The sequence below is a fragment of the Pseudoliparis swirei genome, chromosome 21 (genome assembly GCF_029220125.1).
Source record: "Pseudoliparis swirei isolate HS2019 ecotype Mariana Trench chromosome 21, NWPU_hadal_v1, whole genome shotgun sequence".
In the NCBI taxonomy this organism is placed as follows: Eukaryota; Metazoa; Chordata; class Actinopteri; order Perciformes; family Liparidae; genus Pseudoliparis; species Pseudoliparis swirei.
Window position 1 is genome coordinate 16,681,282 of NC_079408.1, and position 17,193 is coordinate 16,698,474.

Consider the following 17,193-nt stretch of genomic DNA (forward strand, 5'->3'; position numbering starts at 1 on the left):
TCTAGGTTCCGGCAAAACATCAGAAGAGACGGCACGTTGCAGCTAGAAATATGCCTGAGAGAGAGATATGCTGTCGCAGCTCAAGGGTAACTACACGCCTAACAGTATTCAACATTCACACTTGCTGTCAGTATTTACACATGCCAAGAGGGCGGCCGACAGATAGCCCCCACCCGGGGGTAGGAGTGAATTCTCCTAACAATCCAGAGCCAAGACGAGGTCAGGGGGTGGGATATGGACCTGTAACGAGATCTGTGTATAAAAGGTTGAACCTTAAGTTGGGGGAGAGTGTGTTTTTGGGCTCAACGTGCATGTTGAGAGAGAGCTCCCCGTGTCATTGCAATCGCTGGTGAGCGTTTGTACTTTGCTTTTGATCAGTGAATAAACGTCTCCCTAAAGGAGAGAACGATAGCAGACTGTGGATTGTATTATTGTAGAAGCTCTTCCAGGCTGCCAATTCTGAATTCCGTTACAGCGGCGGCGGCTCCCGAGGCCGGGGGCTCCGAAAAGGTCAACTGGAGAGAAGACAAGAAGATATCACAGCACCGACGGTTATGTGCTATGTGGAGCGTACCGACGACTTTTATGTGGTATCGAGTGTTGTCGTCTGGGAAAAACTTCAATTTACTTTTATGTAGGGCTGCAACAACTAATCGATAAAATCGCTAAAAATCGATTATTAAACTAGTTGGCAACGAATTTTATTATCGATTCGTTGTGTCGCTCGATTATTACGGCACTCAATAAGTCGCGGAGTATAAACAAAGTTGAGTTGAGCGCAGAGCGGCGCAGGAGAAACCAGAGCGGAGCGGAGAGGAGAGAACGCTGCGTTGTGAGAGCCAATCAGCGCTGAGCTGCTCCTCTGTTGATGAATCTAATTGGCTGCTGCTGCTCACGTGGCGCTGGATGCGGAAGTCCTTCACGTAGTCGGAGACATTCACGGAGCTGCGTGCGCCTACGGGTGACGTTATGAACCCAGACACCAGGGCGCTACATGTCACGACGTGTGTGGCATTTCCACAAGAAGTATAACGTAGAAAAAGTGGTTATTTATTCCGTTGCGGATGGCGAAAAATATTTTTCCACGGAGAAAGGCAAAGGAGATAAGCCCCGCCCCCTCACCGACAAATAGTCGGCTGAGTAAACTCTTCTGTTCAGTTCTGTTTGTGACGGGTTCATCCACATGCTGACCAGTGGATCTCCAGGACCTTTCCAGGACTTTAAACCACATTTCCATGATTAAACATTTTGTGAAAACTCTGTGTATACATGAACAAGTGAGAAGATGTACTATTTAAACTAACAATGATAATTAAAAGGCATACAGTATATATTCCGTGTAAATTAACATTTGAATATAAAACATTTGCATTACTTTTCCAAAAATGGTGGGATTTTTTTTTTTTCAGTTACTTTTCTAGGCCTGGAAATAGCCATTTAAAAACTCCATGAGTTTTCCAGGTTTTTCATGACCGTACGAACCCTGTTTTGAATAAAGGGTTGAAAATTACAGTTTTATTGTTATTTATCCGATTAATCGAAAAAATAATCAACAGATTTCATTTTCTTTTTGTCATTTACAATGTTTTGTCGTGTTCTAATAAATAAAAAGTTAAATAAAATAATATTTGCATTTAAGCATCGTCATTGCATAGGCACGTTAGCCTGCTAATGTTAGCATTTAGCTTGAAGCACCCCAGCCTCACAGATTCAATGTGTTGGCTGGGTTATGCTAGTCTCTTTAAATGATATGGAGCTATGATAAGCAGCTGAATACGTATTTATCAGACATGATGATTAGCACACATTAAACATAAAATAGTGAGTTAAAGTGAAACATGTTATGTAATTTTACTTAGTTAGTGATATTTGCTAGTTAGTTTTGGTAAAAACTTTAAATGTGAGGCATATCAGCTTCTCATGCATGAGAAGCTGATATGTCTCACAGATCCTCATGAGTACTTTTTTAATTCTCTGATCATAGTGTTGCATTTTTTTATTTTTGTCAGAAGTATTTTAAAACGTAATACTTTATTTTGCTGCATTGAAGAATGCAACAAAATAACTCTTTTCAAGATCTAAATATAAATAAAAAAACTTGATTGTCACACACATTGTCATGGAATGATAAACGACTGTGTTCGGGTCACATAATGAAGTTATGATTAAAGTGGTGCTGCTTTAAAACATATGGATCGCTGACCTCCTTTTGGTCTCCTCCACTGTGGAGCACGGTCCTCTTCACCACCCTGGACACCGAGTCTCCCTCCTCAATCTGCATCGACTCCTGGCGTGAGCCCTCGATGGTCACTTCCTTTGTTTCCATGCCGTCTGCCGACACATATCTATGAATCACCTTCCGAGTGATCTGATGGATGAAACAAGGAGGTGATAACTTTGCTGTAAAAGCTGTACAGTGTAAACATAGTTCATCATTGAGAATGAATATCACTGATTTGAAAGTGTGAATGCTGATCAGATCCTGATGGACATGTTTGGAATCTTACTTTCTTCACCACCATGTTGCCGTGCTCATCTGTGTACTTCTCCTCCGTGACGCTGTGTGCTGGGATCTCAGGTAGGTTATCCGCCTGTCAAGGGAAGGAACACATTCCATCACTTCACATGTCACTGGGAAATTAAACAATATTTTTTTGCATCAGAGAAAGTATTTCAAACAAAATGTGATATAAAGTAACCACATCTACGGTCTACTTTACGGTCAGATCATTTTGATTAGTTTACTACAACAAGGTCGTAAACTACCCTTATAGTTAGGGCAGAATCAGGTTAACTTGGTCCAGCCCTTAGATATGCTGCACCTATCTCCTCTTCTCTCTCTCCTTATGGATGAATTTCCATCACACAACTCTGCTTCCTCCCCATCGGACCTGGCTGGGTCTGATGCCTCCTGTGGAAGGGTTTATTCTATTTCTTGGGAGTTTTTCCTGATCCGATGTGAGGTCAAAGATCAGGGATGTCGTATGTGTACAGATTGTAAAGCCCTGAGGCAAATTCGTTTTTTGTGATATTGGGCTATGCAAAATACACTGAATTGAATTGAAGGGGGTGCCAAAGTCACAAAATATAAAATGTTACACTTTCGGACTTTAATTTCTTTCACAGGATAAATAAAATGACAGACATGAAGAAGAAAAATGAAAGCGTGTGCAGAAACAAGTGAACAACAACAACCAAAGAATAGTTTAAAGTCCCTTTTCCAAATTTAGAACATTTACTTTTTGCATTGCAGAAACCGGAGACATCTGTATAATATTATGAACCCGGTGAGTCAAGCTAAACCGCTGGTCCCCACAAACCCTGCAATACCCAAGGTGCACGAGGGCTTCACAGCGTCAGTTTACCTGGATGATAACTCTGCGTCGGACCACCCTGGTAGTCAGCACCTCCTCCTCTGAGCTATCAGAAGACAGCAACCCTAGCTCCTCTGTTATCTCCTGGGAGAGCGCACACAACCAGCATCAGGTCTACACAGTTACAAGCAGCTGTCCCTTCTCTTCTCTGATACTCACTCTTTATGGTTCATGTGCCACAGACACATGGAAAAGTAAACATAAAAGACTGTACACAATAGTGATGTGAGATGAAGAGAAGGAACAATTATACAAAAAACATACAAATTAAATAAACGTGGAAGGATGGGAAACACCGTGCATGATACAGGATGTCTCAGATACACATTCAAATTAAGTGATCATTATTTCATCTTGATCTGTTGAAACTTTCATAAATTATGAGCAGCACAGGGACAACAAGGATCCTGGTACCAAATATCCTTCAGAAAACTAAATGTAATGCTTTTACACTGAGACACAGCATAATTGATTTTAGCCTGTGCAATCCACAGGCCATCTTCCAACCCTCTAGCTTTTGTCTGTACTGCCCAGCTTTTATAGTGCGGTATATCTGTTTGTGGGTCAGGTTGCATGTTGGAATATGTTTAGAGATAATTGAGGGTAACGGATCGGGTCCAGCTCACAGCTTTGCACAACTCTGGACAGGAGGCACAAAAATGTCCCCGAATGTAAAACCGTATGCAGTTAGACCACATGATTATCCCTACTTTCTGTGTTTACTTCCCATGTGTAAACATGATTTACAAAGCTGTAGGAGGCATCCTTTGTTTGGTTTGAGTTCTTTGTTCCCCCAAATCTCTCCAATGGACTTCACAAGTGCAACGTCAGCATGCCCCATAGACTCAATAACATGGGGACAGACCATAGGGAGACATGCCCTATCAAAATATACTGTTATTTTCCTTACATGAAGTATACTTTGCACACTGATCCGTACAACAAGGACGAATCAAAGGATGCAAACGGGGGCAAGTGTGAACAAAGAATTATATAGAAGAACATTAGTTCTGCACACCAGCTTGTAAATGTCACCAATGCGGACTTGAAAATGAGGAACTGCAAATGCATCACACCCACAATGGCAACCGCATTTTCACCTACTGATGACATCACATTGTTAATGTGTTATTTCCTTGAACCTTTAGTCACCCATGCACTCAAAAGCACTCGTCAACCTCTTTAAAGTGAAGTTTATCTTCTGAGTCTTAAACGCACGCCCACAGCAACACATCTGGCCAGGCTTGAACAAAAAGTCAGTGCAGCACTCTGCTCATGCTCAACCTTCCCTTACCCTGACCAGGAAGTCATCATCATCATCGTAAAACCCTGCCTGATCTCGTGACGGCAGCTCCTCACACAAGGGGAGGTTGCCCTCCTGTGACTCCTCCGAATTACAAGCAAATGCACTGAGACTTTCACTGCTAGATGAGAAGCGATTGTAATCGTGCACTTGGAGGAAAGGATGAGCAGTGTACTGAAGGTTTTCTTTCAGGAAGACATCGTCAGGGCTACTCCCAGGCATTGGGGACGGGGGTTCAGAAATATGATAGGTAATCCCATGTTCCAGTTTCACTTCTTCTGGTTCAGTGAAGTGAGAGACGTCTTGGCTGCACTCGAAGAACTCCACATCTGAGTCCGAGTGCTCTGGAGATTCCAATCTTCTACTGAGTTCTTTTGGTTGGATTTCTGGATCCTCGCATTCAAATTCAGAGACGGTTTTCTCAAATTTGGAGAGTGTAAAGTCTGGTGACAATTCTAAATCTTCAGCATTTTCATACTCTCTCTTGGCGGTGGCTTCAGTCACATCCTGAGCTGACATTGAGCCACTGAACACTGAAGACTCTGGACTCAAATCATTAAAAGAGGCTTTGCTGTATTGAGAAACTCTCAGGGTTTGGCGTCCTAAAAATATGGCTTCATCATCTGGTGGTGCCAAAAACTGAGTTGATATGGGGGAGAAAAGCTCACTGGGCTGTGCTTTATTAGAGGAGAACTCTCTCTCTGGGTGCCCTTGTGATAAGCCCAACATTAAACATGATATATTTTCAGACGCAGGTAGATTTGGAGTCACAGCTCTGTGGGTTGTGTCTGAGTTTGGGTCATACAACTCAATGTCTGTTTGAAACTGTGTTTCCTCTGAAGTCTGAGCAGGAGCCTGTAAGGGAATATGAACATGATCTAGATAGGTTTCCAAACATTTAAAAAAATCAGAGTACAAGGTTAGTGCCACTGTGCAATGATTATTTTCGCTTACAGCCAATATCTCAATCGGGCAATCTTGTGAAGCCATGTCATGCAACTTTTAAAGGGGATTCGTGTCAGATGAATAAATAAGAACTGAAGGACATGTCGTACAAAGTCTAGACACATTTGATGCAACTGCACTCCATTTGGTTATTTGTTCATTAAAGCAGTTATATGTTTCATCCAAATGATGTGTTAATAGTCTTTTCTTGCTTGTCATGCTCTCAGTCTTACCCTTTGTGAGACTGTCGTCTTCTTTAATTCTCCAGAATTCATGTGTGGGATCTTTGTCACCTTTCTTTTTGCATCTTGAACTGGTGATGGTTTCACAAGAAAGTCTTTCTGAAAGTCTTCCTCACAAACCGTTGTTTGTAGAGTTGAGATCCTTTCAGCTTCACGCTGCATCGATTCGTATGATAAAACTTCTGATTGTAGTCCTGTCATTTCTTGACAATCAGGATTAACATGTACTTTCTTAGACTTTGTCTCACTAGTTTGAATTAATAATGATGACTCAGCCAATGGCCCTTTGTTGGGTAATGACAAAGACTGACCAGGTAATAAAGGAGATGTCACATAACTCAAAAGTTCAGTACCTTCACAATAAAAGCCTAATTCCTTCTCTGACTCGACAGTTTCAGGGCTCAGTGGCCTTGAGCTATCATCAATCCAACAATCAATAGGTAGAGCAACAAACTCAGAGTCTGATGACAGAGACACTGGTGACGATGATCTATGACCATCCATAAAATAAGAGGACAATATTTTCATAAAATCTGGTACTGGTGAGTCAGGCAATAGTTGACTGAACTCATTGACAGATGAAATAGATTCACATGAAGATGGTCTGTCAGTTTCAGTGTCTCTTGATGATGTGACCATATACTCCCACTCTGAATCTGAAATTATTGATTGAGGTGATGATGACCTACAGGTATATGTAGGCGTGTACTCCAATGATACTGTAAACTGAGGGATGGGAGAGTCTGGAGAAAGTGACATATTCTCATTAAACTCAGGCATTGATTCTGGAGACAATGCTCTTTTGTCATCCATTTGTATAGCTGATTCAAGCGACATTGGTCTGTATTCAGGCAGTGGCTGAGAAGACAACACCCTTTCTCTCTTATTCTCATACTCTGACAGTACACATACTGGCAATGATGGCATGCATTCTGCAAACTGAGATTCCAAATTTCCAAATGCCACATAATCTATATCTGAAAGTAAAGTTTCAGGTGAATATGATGCCGATCTCAGGAACGATACACACTCTAGCATTGCTTTTGTAAAGTCAGGTATGGGGGAATTTGGGGAAAGTGGTCTAAACTCACCATCTGATGTAACAGTTTCTGGTGATGATGCTCTCGATTCCATAACCATGACTGCAGTGGAGGACATGGGTTTAAAGTCTGTCAACAATTCTGGTGAATTGCGTAGATCATCATCCTCTGTGTCAGCTACCACCCAACCAGCATCTGACTCAGTTTGCGCCTCTGGGACAGTTATTTCAAATGTATACAGAGTCTGTCTATATAGCGCTGCCCCAGAACACCCAATGTGTTCAATCATTGGCAATGGTAACTCTGAATCAGGTTCTTCAGATATTACTTTTACATTTGAAGTGCAAAGATAACCATCCTCGGCTGTGGTTGAATCTGTTGAAGTGAAGTGATATGCTTCCTCTAAAGGTAGTACTCTACCAGTGACATCAAGCTCATTTTTATTTTTTACTTTAGTATCTTGATCATCATCTTGAACAATCCTCTCATGTTCTATTGTATTGGCAATTAATTGCATAAACCCTGTTTTAGTGCTGAAAGTGTCTCCCGCATACTGAGGATCATGTACTTGAGAAATTAGCTTCCATAGCTCTGCATCATGAATAACATTGTACTGAGCTAAGATGACCGCTGATTTTTCAGCAAAGATAGGAGACTTTGTTGTTAATAAAACAGTGCTATTGATGGTTGCTTCAGTAGACTCTTGTAGTGTCTGTGTCAATTCAGGAATGGGTGAGTCTGGCAAAAGAGGTCTAAATTCATCGTTGGATGCATTTGAACCAGGAGATGCTGCTCTAATCTCACAATCAAACATCTGTAAATTCAAAGGAGAATATCCTAGTTCTGAAGCCTCAGATTCAGGAGTCCATGTCCTGTAAGCATTAAACTCAGGATCAGTCTCTGGCAAAGCCTGACAGAAGTCAGGTACAGGGGAATCAGGAGAAAGTCTTCTGTCTTTAGTCAGAGATGTCAAAGACTCAGGAGAAGATCGATTTTCTATGAACAATGGGTAACATAACTCAATTTCATCGTCAATGTCGGACAACACTGATTCAGTGGAAAAAGTCCTTAAGTCCATATATGATACGGTAAACTCTTGTAGTACCGGTATGAATTCAGGAATGGGGGAGTCTGATGAAAGAGGTCTAAATTCATCGTTGGATACACTTGAACAAGGAGATGCACTTCTTTTCTCGAAATCAAACATCTTTAAAGTCGAAGGAGAATATCCTAGTTTTGAAGCCTCTGACCTTGTCCTGTAAGTATTAAACTTGGGATCACTCTCTGGCAAAGCCTGACTGAAGTCAGGTAGAGGGGAATCAGGAGAAAGTCTTCTGTCTTTAGTCAGAGATGTCAACGATTCAGGAGAAGATCGATCTTCAAAGGACATTGGGTAACATAACTCAATTTCCGAGTCAAAGTCGGACAACACTGACTCAGGTGAACAAGTCCTCAAGTCCATAAGTGAAACGCAGGACTCTTGTAGTGCTTGTGTAAATTCAGGAATAGGTGAGTCTGGTGAAAGAGGTCTAAATCCATCGTTGGATGCACTTGAACCGGGAGATGCTGCTCTGTTCTCAAAATCAAAAATCTGTAATTTCAAAGGAGAATATCTTAGTTCTGAAGCATCAGATTCAGGAGACCATTTCCTGTAAGTATTAAACTCAGGATCAGTCTCTGGCAAAGCCTGACTGAAGTCAGGTACAGGGGAATCAGGAGAAAGTCTTCTGTCTTTAGTCAGAGATGTCAAAGACTCAGGAGAAGATCGATTTTCTATGAACAATGGGTAACATAACTCAATTTCATCGTCAATGTCGGACAACACTGATTCAGTGGAAAAAGTCCTGAAGTCCATATATGATACGGTAAACTCTTGTAGTACCGGTATGAATTCAGGAATGGGGGAGTCTGATGAAAGAGGTCTAAATTCATCGTTGGATACACTTGAACAAGGAGATGCACTTCTTTTCTCGAAATCAAACATCTTTAAAGTCGAAGGAGAATATCCTAGTTTTGAAGCCTCTGACCTTGTCCTGTAAGTATTAAACTTGGGATCAGTCTCTGGCAAAGCCTGACTGAAGTCAGGTAGAGGGGAATCAGGAGAAAGTCTTCTGTCTTTAGTCAGAGATGTCAAGGACTCAGGAGAAGATCGATCTTCAATGGACATTGGGTAACATAACTCAATTTCCTCGTCAAAGTCGTACAACACTGACTCAGATGAACAAGTCCTCAAGTCCATAAGTGAAACGCAGGACTCTTGTAGTGCTTGTGTAAATTCAGGAATGGGTGAGTCTGGTGAAAGAGGTCTAAATCCATCATTGGATGCATTTGAATCAGGAGATGCTGCTCTAATCTCACAATCAAACATCTGTAAATTCAAAGGAGAATATCCTAGTTCTGAAGCATCAGATTCAGGAGTCCATGTCCTGTAAGCATTAAACTCAAGATCAGTCTCTGGCAAAGCCTGACTGAAGTCAGGTACAGGGGAATCAGGAGAAAGTCTTCTGTCTTTAGTCAGGGATGTCAAGGACTCAGGAGAAGATCGATCTTCTATGAACATTTGGTAACATAACTCAATTCCCTTTTCAATATCGGACAACACTGAATCAGTGGAACAAGACCTCAAGTCCATATGTGATACGGTAAACTCGTGTAGTGCTGGTATGAATTCAGGAATGGGTGAGTCTGGTGAAAGTGGTCTAAATTCATCATTGGATGCATTTGAACCAGGAGATGCTGCTCTAATCTCAATAGCAAACATCTGTAAATTCAAAGGAGAATATCCTAGTTCTGAAGCCTCTGATTCAGGAGTCCATGTCCTATAATAATTAAACTCAGGATCAGTCCTGGCAAAGCCTGACTGAAGTCAGGTACAGGGAATCAGGAGAAAGTCTTCTTTCTTTAGTCAGAAATGTCAACGATTCAGGAGAAGATCGATCTTCAAAGGACATTGGGTAACATAACTCAATTTCCTCGTCAAAGTCGGACAACACTGACTCAGGTGAACAAGTCCTCAAGTCCATAAGTGAAACGCAGGACTCTTGTAGTGCTTGTGTAAATTCAGGAATGGGTGAGTCTGGTGAAAGAGGTCTAAATCCATCGTTGGATGCACTTGAGCCGGGAGATGCTGCTCTGTTCTCAAAATCAAACATCTGTAAATTCAAAGGAGAATATCCTAGTTCTGAAGCCTCAGATTCAGGAGTCCATGTCCTGTAAGCATTAAACTCAAGATCAGTCTCTGGCAAAGCCTGACTGAAGTCAGGTGCAGGGGAATCAGGAGAAAGTCTTCTGTCTTTAGTCAGAGATGTCAAAGACTCAGGAGAAGATCGATCTTCTATGAACATTTGGTAACATAACTCAATTCCCTTTTCAATATCGGACAACACTGAATCAGTGGAACAAGACCTCAAGTCCATATGTGATACGGTAAACTCGTGTAGTGCTGGTATGAATTCAGGAATGGGTGAGTCTGGTGAAAGAGGTCTAAATTCATCATTGGATGCATTTGAACCAGGAGATGCTGCTCTATTCTCAATAGCAAACATCTGTAAATTCAAAGGAGAATATCCTAGTTCTGAAGCCTCTGATTCAGGAGTCCATGTCCTATAATAATTAAACTCAGGATCAGTCCCTGGCAAAGCCTGACTGAAGTCAGGTACAGGGGAATCAGGAGAAAGTCTTCTTTCTTTAGTCAGAAATGTCAACGATTCAGGAGAAGATCGATCTTCAAAGGACATTGGGTAACATAACTCAATTTCCTCGTCAAAGTTGGACAACACTGACTCAGGTGAACAAGTCCTCAAGTCCATAAGTGAAACGCAGGACTCTTGTAGTGCTTGTGTAAATTCAGGAATGGGTGAGTCTGGTGAAAGAGGTCTAAATCCATCATTGGATGCATTTGAATCAGGAGATGCTGCTCTAATCTCACAATCAAACATCTGTAAATTCAAAGGAGAATATCCTAGTTCTGAAGCCTCAGATTCAGGAGTCCATGTCCTGTAAGCATTGAACTCAGGATCAGTCTCTGGCAAAGCCTGACTGAAGTCAGGTACAGGGGAATCAGGAGAAAGTCTTCTGTCTTTAGTCAGAGATGTCAAAGACTCAGGAGAAGATCGATTTTCTATGAACAATGGGTAACATAACTCAATTTCCTCGTCAATGTCGGACAACACTGATTCAGTGGAAAAAGACCTCAAGTCCATATATGATACGGTAAACTCGTGTAGTGCTGGTATGAATTCAGGAATGGGTGAGTCTGGTGAAAGAGGTCTAAATTCATCGTTGGATCCACTTGAACAAGGAGATGCACTTCTTTTCTCGAAATCAAACATCTTTAAAGTCGAAGGAGAATATCCTAGTTTTGAAGCCTCTGACCTTGTCCTGTAAGTATTAAACTTGGGATCACTCTCTGGCAAAGCCTGACTGAAGTCAAGTAGAGGGGAATCAGGAGAAAGTCTTCTGTCTTTAGTCAGAGATGTCAACGATTCAGGAGAAGATCGATCTTCAAAGGTCATTGGGTAACATAACTCAATTTCCTCGTCAAAGACGGACAACAATGACTCAGCTGAACAAGTCCTCAAGTCCATAAGTGAAACGCAGGACTCTTGTAGTGCTTGTGTAAATTCAGGAATAGGTGAGTCTGGTGAAAGAGGTCTAAATTCATGGTTGGATGCACTTGAACCGGGAGATGCTGCTCTGTTCTCAAAATCAAAAATCTGTAAATTCAAAGGAGAATATCTTAGTTCTGAAGCATCAGATTCAGGAGACCATTTCCTGTAAGTATTAAACTCAGGATCAGTCTCTGGCAAAGCCTGACTGAAGTCAGGTACAGGGGAATCAGGAGAAAGTCTTCTGTCTTTAGTTAGAGATGTCAAAGACTCAGGAGAAGATCGATTTTCTATGAACAATGGGTAACAAAACTCAATTTCCTCGTCAATGTCGGACAACACTGATTCAGTGGAAAAAGACCTCAAGTCCATATATGATACGGTAAACTCTTGTAGTACCGGTATGAATTCAGGAATGGGTGAGTCTGGTGAAAGAGGTCTAAATTCATCGTTGGATCCACTTGAACAAGGAGATGCACTTCTTTTCTCGAAATCAAACATCTTTAAAGTCGAAGGAGAATATCCTAGTTTTGAAGCCTCTGACCTTGTCCTGTAAGTATTAAACTTGGGATCTCTCTCTGGCAAAGCCTGACTGAAGTCAGGTAGAGGGGAATCAGGAGAAAGTCTTCTGTCTTTAGTCAGAGATGTCAACGATTCAGGAGAAGATCGATCTTCAAAGGACATTGGGTAACATAACTCAATTTCCTCGTCAAAGTCGGACAACAATGACTCAGCTGAACAAGTCCTCAAGTCCATAAGTGAAACGCAGGACTCTTGTAGTGCTTGTGTAAATTCAGGAATAGGTGAGTCTGGTGAAAGAGGTCTAAATTCATCGTTGGATGCACTTGAACCGGGAGATGCTGCTCTGTTCTCAAAATCAAAAATCTGTAATTTCAAAGGAGAATATCTTAGTTCTGAAGCATCAGATTCAGGAGACCATTTCCTGTAAGTATTAAACTCAGGATCAGTCTCTGGCAAAGCCTGACTGAAGTCAGGTAGAGGGGAATCAGGAGAAAGTCTTCTGTCTTTAGTCAGAGATGTCAAGGATTCAGGAGAAGATCGATCTTCAATGGACATTGGGTAACATAACTCAATTTCCTCGTCAAAGTCGTACAACACTGACTCAGGTGAACAAGTCCTCAAGTCCATAAGTGAAACGCAGGACTCTTGTAGTGCTTGTGTAAATTCAGGAATGGGTGAGTCTGGTGAAAGAGGTCTAAATCCATCATTGGATGCATTTGAATCAGGAGATGCTGCTCTAATCTCACAATCAAACATCTGTAAATTCAAAGGAGAATATCCTAGTTCTGAAGCATCAGATTCAGGAGTCCATGTCCTGTAAGCATTAAACTCAAGATCAGTCTCTGGCAAAGCCTGACTGAAGTCAGGTACAGGGGAATCAGGAGAAAGTCTTCTGTCTTTAGTCAGGGATGTCAAGGACTCAGGAGAATATCGATCTTCTATGAACATTTGGTAACATAACTCAATTCCCTTTTCAATATCGGACAACACTGAATCAGTGGAACAAGACCTCAAGTCCATATGTGATACGGTAAACTCGTGTAGTGCTGGTATGAATTCAGGAATGGGTGAGTCTGGTGAAAGAGGTCTAAATTCATCATTGGATGCATTTGAACCAGGAGATGCTGCTCTATTCTCAATAGCAAACATCTGTAAATTCAAAGGAGAATATCCTAGTTCTGAAGCCTCTGATTCAGGAGTCCATGTCCTATAATAATTAAACTCAGGATCAGTCCCTGGCAAAGCCTGACTGAAGTCAGGTACAGGGGAATCAGGAGAAAGTCTTCTTTCTTTAGTCAGAAATGTCAACGATTCAGGAGAAGATCGATCTTCAAAGGACATTGGGTAACATAACTCAATTTCCTCGTCAAAGTCGGACAACACTGACTCAGGTGAACAAGTCCTCAAGTCCATAAGTGAAACGCAGGACTCTTGTAGTGCTTGTGTAAATTCAGGAATGGGTGAGTCTGGTGAAAGAGGTCTAAATCCATCGTTGGATGCACTTGAGCCGGGAGATGCTGCTCTGTTCTCAAAATCAAACATCTGTAAATTCAAAGGAGAATATCCTAGTTCTGAAGCCTCAGATTCAGGAGTCCATGTCCTGTAAGCATTGAACTCAGGATCAGTCTCTGGCAAAGCCTGACTGAAGTCAGGTACAGGGGAATCAGGAGAAAGTCTTCTGTCTTTAGTTCGAGATGTCAAAGACTCAAGAGAAGATCGATTTTCTATGAACAATGGGTAACATAACTCAATTTCCTCGTCAATGTCGGACAACACTGATTCTATATCCGGACACACTAATTTAGCCAGTACGACAAATGAGTTAGGCGAGTTGAGACTGAATCCAGGTATGTGTGAATCAGGTGAAAATGCTCTATCTTCATTTACAGATCCTACAGATTTTGAGGATGATGGCCTCTCTTCAAAAGACATTGATAACAAATGTGTACTTTTAAATTCCAAATCTGATGACACCAACTCACGTGTTGATGATCTACATTGACCAGTGGTAAAAGACTCTGAGCTGGGGGAGTCAGGTCGAAGCCAACAATGTGCATTGATGCTGCCACTAGATTCAGGAGATGATGATTTAATTTCATTGAAATAAGAAGACACATTTTCAGAGGATATAAAAAAACACTGCATCTTTTCAAAAATGGCACACTCAGGTGAGGAGTCTCTGTCTTCATTGTCAAAAGTTAATGATTGAGATGAGATGGATACCTCACCACTACAATCGCTGCTGACAGATACTGGCCTTCCAAATGGTCTTTTGTTTGAAACCATTGGTGTCAAAGGCCTTTCCTCTGCTTCTGGTGTTAAGAGCATGTCAGTATTTGGCACACTCAGTAATGGTTGCACTGGAGCAGAAGCCCCAACATCACCACTTTGCCATGGAAAAATAGGCGGTGGTAGGGGAGACAAGGGCCTAAACTGAGGTATTGGAGAATCATGTGCAAGAACATTGAGTTCATCAATGTCTAGTTGTTGCAAATTTGAGTCATGTGACACCTGCATGAAGGCAGTTGTGCTTATGAGCTCTGGCTTTTGAGACAATACGACTGGAATGCTACAACTGACATCAGAGAGACTTGCTAATGCCTGAGTGGCTGTGTCGATTTGATTCATGCCGTTAAGGGATTTAACATTACGGTTGGGTGAAATTGAGACATGGGAAATGTCAATCTCTAACAAAGAGTTTGAAACATCTTCATCAATATTTGCGTGTCTAGATGCTCCCTCAACATCAACTGTCCTGACTTCAGACTGAATTCTGTCTTCATCCATAGGAACCAGAGACAAATCCTCACGATCTGAATCCATCAACTCAAAATCATATCCATACAAGATTTTATACAGTCGATGTGACACTTCATCCATGTGTCTGTTGGCCATTTGTTTGCTCAGCATGGATTCTGTCACCGCATTAGTGGAACCATGAGTAGGCAGTTCACTTGTAGGTTTTGTTAAGCAAATATTTTCAGGGATCTCATCGGTTTTCGTAAACTCCAAAGACAGTTTCCATAAATCTTGCTCAGCTTGATCACACTCAATCAAGCTATCCCCAAAATCGGTCACAGACAATGGTCGACTCTCGCATAGACCTGGTGGGGTACTATTGTATGACTCTCGCCATGGTGACAAATAATGAGCATTGTATTCAGAATAGTTGGTTTGTAGACACTCCAAACTCCACTCTTCTCCACCCTCTCCGCCCCTATTTCCAGCAGCCCGATCTTCTTCACATGGTTCAATACTGGGGAAAGGCGGTGGGGTAATCTGGGCGTCTAACATGGGTGCCCCTTTGATCACAGGGTCTATCACAGGGGATCGGAGGTTGTCTGGAGAGGTGGGGTACAATGTGTATAAAGGACTTACTTGTCTAAAACTGCCTGTTTGTACCGTGTCTGTCAATTCCTCGTATACTCTTTGTGTTGAGCTGTGAACAAAAATACAGCATTCAGTTACAGGATAGTTGATAAATTGATAAAGAAATAGATAATGATAAGTCTTACATCTAGTCAGTGATCTTTGTCATAATGTTAAAATACATATTCCAACAAAAAACAGTGTCACATAAATCAAACTAAATTTCCTAACTAAGTTTTCCTTTTTTTCAAACTATTGTGAAGAATTATTATTAGAAGGAAGAACAATAGATATTTCAATAAAAATGCTTCTTTTGAGTAATAACCACAGCAAAGAATATCTAAACTGACTAATGCTGACATTTACATCTAGGTTTTTGAGCTGCATTATGTGTCAGTGGATTTACTAATTAGCTATAGCCTGCAAACTAAAGTCAACAGTTTACTTTTTTCCATAGATGTTTGTTTCATTTGTCAATATAAGGTGCAGTGTAACCCGTATCCTATATAACTTTAAACTTACTATATTTTTTCCATCTCTTTTTGTTGTTTCTCTTTCTGATCATTTCTATTAAGGCCAGTTTCTGGGGAATCGGTTCCAGGTTGTCCCACTGTCTCATGAAGGGATGACAAACTGGAGGACAGGTCCTCTGCCGACACCATGGGTACCTCTAGTCCTGAGCCTGGACTCCTTCCTGCAGCTTCTGTACGCCGGCCTGGCCTGGGGCTGTCGATATCTTCATGAAGGGCAGAGAAACCTGACGAAGGATACAGTGCAGGCATACAGTATGAGTTGATATAAGTGCTGGTTAAAAACAACTCTGCTTCAAGTTAACATTCTTTTTTGTACCTTCACTATGGTCCAATGTTATGGTCTGCTCTATTTCTGCATAAGTATGTGATGATGTCTCCTCCTGAGTGGACTTGATTATCTTGGTTTCAATGAGGTGAACTATGTCCATTCGATTGATCTTGGTTAGTCTTTGGATCAGTGTTGATTCTGTTGAAATAGAAAACAAACTTCAAAATTCCACTATACATTTTAATAAGTTCTATTTTGTTAGTTATTAGAAATATTTAACGAAACGTGTCACTAACCTGTGGAATGCTTGTCCTCACTCTTTGCCCAGAGTTTCAAAAGGGCGTGGCTTTGGTCTTGCAGTGAGTTTGGGTTTTCAAACCGTATCAGGTTAATCCTCTCCTCACTGAAGTCCAGCTCTCGTGCTAACTCTGTAGACAAAAATATATCATTATTATAATGTTTTTGATTGAAATGTTTCAAATTATATTTCTTACTGTATATTTGATGTATGCTTGATCACTGCTACTAAGGTGTGACTCACCAGTCCAGCTGAAGCCCAGGTGGTCGGCTATAATGGTGAATCGTTGCTCTTTTTTCTCGGCCTCATCCTGTGGATCTACTGCAAATACCACCAGAGAGCCATGAGCAGTCAGAGCCGCAAGTTATACCAAATCAAGTCACATTCACAAATGGTGTCCGAAAAAAACCTTCACTGGCTTTCTTGATTTTGTTGACAGTTTGTTTGCTTAAGTTATAACTTAACTTGATCTTGTAGTAGGACTATGATTGAGAAATATACATTGCAATCATTAGAAAATAAATGACATTACATGTGATTGTTTAAATAATTAATTACTCTTTGATGTTTTAAAACATTTTAGTCACTAAGTTGTTTTCACAGCCTTTAAGTCAATCTTGAGATTTTCAACACACATAAAGGGAAAGAGAGACGTCATAACACACACAAACACAGCTAGAAACAGCCACATG

General features: G+C 41.2%; 2 protein-coding genes across 19 annotated transcripts in view; both read right to left on the reverse strand.

Annotated features, from left to right (window-relative positions):
- ank2b (ankyrin 2b, neuronal) overlaps positions 1-17,193 on the reverse strand; it is a 219,178-nt gene that overhangs the window by 3,568 nt on the left and 198,417 nt on the right. For 17 of the 18 annotated variants that reach the window (XM_056442737.1, XM_056442738.1, XM_056442742.1 and 14 more), the window contains 8 exons: positions 16,745-16,822; positions 16,500-16,631; positions 16,252-16,401; positions 15,925-16,159; positions 15,412-15,472; positions 3,366-3,458; positions 2,508-2,591; positions 2,204-2,368 (listed from right to left, as the gene is read on the reverse strand). In XM_056442737.1, the coding sequence (XP_056298712.1) occupies positions 2,204-2,368; positions 2,508-2,591; positions 3,366-3,458; positions 15,412-15,472; positions 15,925-16,159; positions 16,252-16,401; positions 16,500-16,631; positions 16,745-16,822 (998 nt within the window). The remainder of the gene's footprint in view (positions 1-2,203; positions 2,369-2,507; positions 2,592-3,365; positions 3,459-15,411; positions 15,473-15,924; positions 16,160-16,251; positions 16,402-16,499; positions 16,632-16,744; positions 16,823-17,193) is intronic. The other variant, XM_056442740.1, reaches the window with a different exon arrangement.
- Positions 3,382-9,694, reverse strand: LOC130211756 (uncharacterized). The gene is made up of 2 exons (XM_056442751.1): positions 5,856-9,694; positions 3,382-5,532 (listed from the first exon to the last, which is right to left on the reverse strand). The coding sequence occupies exons 1-2, from the start codon at positions 9,663-9,665 to the stop codon at positions 4,654-4,656; spliced, it is 4,689 nt and encodes a 1,562-aa protein (XP_056298726.1). The 5' UTR covers positions 9,666-9,694; the 3' UTR covers positions 3,382-4,653.

What these genes read in the sequence shown, in the direction of transcription:
- LOC130211756 (XM_056442751.1), bottom strand. Translation starts at nt 9,665, where the DNA reads ATGTTTGCTATTGAGATTAGAGCAGCATCTCCTGGTTCAAATGCATCC. An exon ending in AGACGACAGTCTCACAAAGG is followed by an intron (nt 5,533 to 5,855) that starts GTAAGACTGAGA and finishes ATTCCCTTACAG; the next exon opens with GCTCCTGCTCAGACTTCAGA.